General features: G+C 39.7%; 1 protein-coding gene across 1 annotated transcript; it reads right to left on the bottom strand.

Moving 5' to 3' along the window:
* Nucleotides 1–283: 283 nt before the first annotated feature.
* LOC133024873 (crooked neck-like protein 1) lies at nucleotides 284–1405 on the bottom strand. The gene is made up of 3 exons (XM_061092036.1): nucleotides 1259–1405; nucleotides 701–946; nucleotides 284–352 (listed from the first exon to the last, which is right to left on the bottom strand). Exons 1-3 carry the CDS (start codon nucleotides 1403–1405, stop codon nucleotides 284–286), a joined length of 462 nt encoding a protein of 153 aa, XP_060948019.1.
* Between the last annotated feature and the right edge of the window lie 4548 nt (nucleotides 1406–5953).

Genomic DNA, 5953 nt, shown 5'->3' with positions numbered 1-5953 from the left:
ATGAAAACACCAGATTAAATTCAGGTAAGCTTTTTAAAACAGGTAAATCCACCAAGTTGGACATATTTATGACCCCAGGTGTTTTTGGAGTGAAATGCTCGTGTGCAGTTCTCACCTTTACATGATTGTGGTGGGCCAGCCACTCCCTGTAGAGGCCCTTTGGCCAACACCTGTCGTTCTCAAATCGAACGCGAGACTCCAACAGATCCTTCATTGCCTTCAGTCTGGCAGCAAAGATATTTCCACTGCCCTCTTTTTCCAATTAGCCTCCTACTCCTTACTGTCAGTCTTGATGCTGCTCGGCGGTCTCTTCAGGAAAGGTGAAGTCGGTATACTCCTCCGATCTCTCCTCCTGGTGGGAAAATCAGGGAGAGATAATGATCAAAACCTGTGACTGGCTGCAAGTCAAGGCCCTTTCAACTTTTAATCGGTGGTTTGTTCAACCAATGTTTTAATTTATGTATAAAATGTAAAATCAAAAATTATTTAGTATTTACTTTAAAATAATATTTATATTAACAATGGGCAGACACAAACACTGAGAGAGCCCCTGCTCTCCACTGGACCAACCCCGTTCCACCTCCACTGCCTGAGTCAGTGAGCTCGAGGACCAGTTCCCCCCCCCCCATCCACAGGCCCAGTTACAGGGCCTCCAGCCCGGATACCCACAGCTGCATATAATTTGACATTTTGTTCTTACCCCGTCCTCGTCCACCACTCGCCTCATTCGTCTCTCCTGTTGCGGCATCTTGGCAAGGACATGGTCCTCTGTGCTTTGGGACCCGTTCTCCCTCTCAAAACTATACCACGCGTGGAGGAGCTTGATCCTATCCTCCCCCTGACACGTCCTGAGGCTCTGGTTTGCCTCTTCGAAAATGTCCCGGCACCTGCTCAGCCGTGTGGAGCCGTATAGCTTTCCCTTAGTGTTGGCAAAGCCGATCCAAACCTGAGTGAGGAAAAGACGAGGAGGCCGATAAGAGACAATCACAGAGCGAAATGAAAAGTGAGAAATCTGCCTGTTGGGGTCAAACAGAAGTTATTTCTAGTTTTAATTTTAAACATGAAAACACCAGATTAAATTCAGGTAAGCTTTTTAAAACAGGTCTGTCGTTCTCAAATCGAACGAGACTCCAACAGATCCTAAGAACGATAACAGTGACATAAAATCAAGCCAAACAAAGATAGGTTATTGAATGTTTGTAATGTGTACTTGTATGTGCAGGATAAAACAAAAACCATTAACAATTATAAACAATACCTCTGGCACATCTTCGCCCAGTGTCCTGCTTGCAATTCTGAAGATTGAAAATGCATCATTGTGGCATCCACTGGCAATCAGCCTCTCCGTAAGCTGAGCCCAGGGTTTTTCTATTGATTCTGGTACCCCCCAAAAAACATCGATCATCTTCTTGATGTCAGGCATTTGGAGCTTTATGTAGCCCTTTGGATGTAGGGTGCCGCCGTAGAGCTGTAGTCTGAGCCAAGAGAAACAGGGATGAGTGGAAATCACAGCTGCATGTATGTGTTCCTGCAGTTTTCCTTCAAAGCTTTTTTGTATTTAAAAGTGACACGTTGAAGCTCAACCTCACAATGTTTACAATCCTTGATTCTGTGTAGGTTTTGGTCAAAATGTTTTTACACTTCTCTTTTAAACTCTTAGTCTCTTTAATCCTCATGAATCAGTTTGTGGAAAGTGAAAATGAGTCTAAATGAGAATGCGTCAGGAAGTCTTTCTGTTTTGGAATCTCACCAGGGCCTCTTCTGCCACGTGCATGTTGTTCTGTTGGATTTCAAACTTCACGTAGAGCAGCCATATCTTTGCGAATGTGAACTGAAACAACGAAAATTACACAAGATTAGTAGTTAAATAACAGCACCAACTTTTTAAGTGCTGTTCTACTATTTTAACTTATTACTTATATTATATTAACAGGACTGTAATATCCCATTTTTCATTTGAAATCTGTATCACCTCATAATGAGGCAGCGCTGGTACACCGCCCTCGTTTTCATTGGATCCTGACAGAAAGAAAAGAAATGTTTGAATATAATTAGAATGGATTGATATTGATTTGTTATTTGACCAAACCATGTTATTGTTACCTGCTCTCTTCTAGGACTGTGACGTGTTAAATAAAATATTTCTCTAAAAATATGTAAACAATAGTCAACTCCCATTTTCTTTTTATTCATACGACCCAAATTAAACTGCATATTTTTTTAACCCACCTTGACCTTCTGCTCTTCGTAAAGGGCGTAATTGATCCAAAGGTAAATGTACCGCCTCCAGTGACACTTCTCACAGATGAGTGGCTTGAATGAAACGGCGACTTTATAAATCTCCCTCACCGTTTCAGGTTCATCATGGTTGTACAGCACGTGGAGGTAGGCAAGCCATGCGTCGTAGTTACGTGGATTTGTCTGAAAACAAAATGACTTGTTAACAATAAAACTCACATATTCACTTCAAGGATATATTTAGGGTATATTTATGGGACGGTTTCAGATTTTTTTTGTCATAAATTAAAAAAAGTGTGACCATATTTTCATCACTTTTCTCAAACCATCATCTACCCAAATCCGTCGGGCTACTGAATGTGTGTCAGGCTCTAGTTTCCTGGTTAATACCTGGACTTCCTCCTTGTATTGTAATTAGGGCTGGGCAAGTTAACTCGTTTTAATCGAGTTAACTCAAGTGATGAGTTAACTCGATTGTTTATCCGCCAATTATTTTCTTTTTTCCTGTTCTACAGCATTATTTTCTTTTTTCCTGTTCTGCAGCAGTCAGCAACAGACTTTCACAAAATAAAAGCCTGACTTTCACAATAAAACAATAAATAATCAAACCTGAGTGAATGCGAGATAAAATAATCAATCGAGTTAACTCATCACTTGAGTTAACTCGAGTTAACTCCATTGAAACGAGTTAACTTGCCCAGCCCTAATTGTAATGTTCTTGCCCTGGTAAAGTAGTCCTCGATTACCCTCTGGTCTCCAAAATTCTTTCTGAAAATTGTAAAGTTTTCAAGGAGCACTCTCGTTCTGGAAAAGGCAAGGTCGTAGGTATTCAGAACACGTTCAAACTGTGAGGGAAGGGACTGTCAGTTAGCAAGTTTGTTTTTGTTTTAATAAAGACATGGTCTACATGTTTTCTCTATGCTGAGATACACAAACCTGTTTTTGGTCTTCCTCAAAATGAATATAGGCCATAAAGAACTCTGGGTCTCTGGATATTTGAACACATTGCAGCGCCCTCTCAAACACCTCTCTGCTGTGGGTGATGTTGCCATTCTTTTCCTCAAAGAGAGCGAAATCCAACCAGTTCTTCCCCTTCGGGTGAACGATTACAAGTGCAACAGTGTTAAGCAAAACAATGTGACACCAGAAACATACATGAACCTTTGATTTACACTAACTAAGTGTAGAATATGACAGATTCCTGGATTTCAAGTTGTTTTTTTGGACAGTTAATGTATTTTCTTGAAAGTTTGTTGTTATGAAAAGAAAAACCCGGAATGTCTCATGTCTTCTGATGGTAAATGGCCACATGTAAACAGACAGCTCCATCTATTTACCTCAAGTTCCTGTGTAGACCAAAATAAATATGAATCCAAAAGTAAATCTTTCCCAGACACTAACAAACCTCCCTCAGTTTCTTTGTGTTGGTTTATTCTACTCTTTTCTGTGGATTAACTCAGAAAACACAAACAAAAGGATATATCGCTCGTACAGGCTGCGAGCAAGAGCCACCTCCCTGTGTCTCAATTAATTTTCAATAAAGAAACGCCAGGCCTGTTCCCCAGGGCCCGTCGCCATCCATTCCTCGAACACTTTCCTGCACTCAGGAATATTAGACTCTTCGGAGTATATAAGATTGTACCTATAGGAAGGACCAACAGAAATTGCAAAAACATTTTACAGAAACCAGTGACAAAACCATGATCAGTCAGCAGGTTATTAAATATAACTCATACCAGAAGTGCTGGAAATCTGGCCGGATGCATATGGCCCTTCGCCAAATGCGTTTTGCTTTGGCCGCCTGCCCGTTGTCCATCTCAAATTCGGCATATCTTCTCCACAGATCTGACTCTGTGTTTTCGATTGCCAACTGTGCCTCGTAAAGGGAACGTTGTTGTTCCAGTTCGCGCTGAAAGAAAAGACATTCACAGATTTCAAATTCATTTCTAATACATTTGTTAATCATTTATGAATGGAGACAAGGAGTTTAGGGAGAACCAAAGGATATTAAATGAGTGTTATTTAGCACATCATCATGTTTTAGCACTTTACTGTGTATTAAAGAACTTATTGTGTATTATTTATTTTGGGAGTATGTACAGTTTATTGAAATATAAGTGCTACTTCCAATCCTAAGAGACTGCAAGTGAAATGGAGTTAGTAAATACAAATGTACTTACTAACGTACTGAAAATGTCTTTGCTGCCAAACTGAAGAAAACTATACGATCTGGTGTGCACTGCATTCTTTGTCTGTTTCGTTTATCCCTGAAACCAACTAATCGATCTGCTAGTTTGCTTATGAACAAGTTGAACGAAGAAATAGTTGAATCACAGACCACCTGGTGATCTTCATGTCAGGTTACGTAGATAACTGACTCTTAATAAGACTTTGAACACTTTTAATTACGCCTCAGCTTATTTAATCTCTTTAATGATTGGAATATTTTGCACAATAAATTAACTTTGACCGTCTGGGCCGCTGATCTCAGTCTCCCCTCATCTCTCCCCGCGATTAAAATAAATCTGACCGTGATTTAAATAAATTACAGTGGGAGGTTGCAGATGTTGTGTCTCCAATCACAGGAGCATCAGGCAGCACACAGTGCCATCTTGTGGCCAATGTTGCAGCCCATACTTTGGCAGAAATAGCTCCAGCTCAACTTTTCAGGGTGAAGTAACTTAATTTCAGTTTGTTATAAGACAATAATCAGTTAGTCAACCTGCAGTACTTTAGAAACAGGGATGTTAATCTACAAGTCTTTGTTTTTTACAGTAATTTCAGACTCACGGGTCTATAAACTGAGCTGTAAACTGTTGCCGGTGTCGTTTTGTGTATTAATAGCTTCTGGTGCCAGAGCCGGCGTTTAAACAGCTGTATGAATCCTCCACTTTTAAAGAGTTGAATTTGTAAAGATAGTATTTCAATCTGTTTATTTATCTGCTGATTTGCAGATTAACTCAGAAAACACAAACAAAAGGATATATCGCTTGTAAAGGCTGCAAGATGGTGAAGATGAAGATGGTACTCCCAAAAAATACCTTGATCATCTTCTCGATGTCGGGCATTTGCAGCTTTATGTAGCCCTTTAAAAGTTAGTTGTTTGGGTGCCAGCGTATAGCTGTATTCTGAGCCAAGACAAACAGGGATGAGTTGAAATCACAGCTGCATGTATGTGTTCATAAAGTGTTCCTTCAAAGCTTTTTTGTATTTGAAAGTGACACATTGAATCTCAACCACACAATCCTTGATTGTGTGTAAGTTTTGGTCAAAATATTTTTACACTCCTCTTTTAAACTCTTAAGTCTCTTTAGAAACACAATGTTGTTCACCAAGCATGTCATCAGTACACGAGCAACACCGCTAGACAGCAGACACACCTCTCCGTCACATGCAGGGTTACACAAATACAATAACTGGCAACACAACAAACTAACACGAAATCATTATAACAACATTATATAACTTGTAAACTAACTTTTGATTACAACCTAAAACTAACAAAAGTCAGAAGAGCGAGGAAAGTGCGTACCTTCCCGATGGTGGCCAGGTCCAAGAGGAAGTCCACCCATGAAAGCGCAGGTAATGTTCTTGTCAAAGTAAAATACTCCACTTCCGCCACTACTCATATATACATAGATATAACATTATTATAATTATTATTTTAAATGTAAATCAAATGTACTCATCAAAATAATAGTTTGAGTTAAAAAAA

This window comes from Limanda limanda, chromosome 18, assembly GCF_963576545.1.
Source record: "Limanda limanda chromosome 18, fLimLim1.1, whole genome shotgun sequence".
NCBI lineage: Eukaryota > Metazoa > Chordata > Actinopteri > Pleuronectiformes > Pleuronectidae > Limanda > Limanda limanda.
Note: the sequence above shows the minus strand (reverse complement) of the source record. Positions and strands in the feature narration are given on the sequence as shown.

Excerpts from the sequence above, each read along its gene's own strand:
- LOC133024873 (XM_061092036.1), bottom strand. The coding sequence starts at position 1,405 with ATGATCGATGTTTTTTGGGGGGTACCAGAATCAATAGAAAAACCCTGG. Across the intron at positions 947-1,258 it reads TGGGCGAAGATGTGCCAGAG|GTTTGGATCGGCTTTGCCAA; the intron begins GTATTGTTTATA and ends TTCCTCACTCAG. Across the intron at positions 353-700 it reads GAGTGGTGGACGAGGACGGG|GAGGAGAGATCGGAGGAGTA; the intron begins GTAAGAACAAAA and ends TTTTCCCACCAG.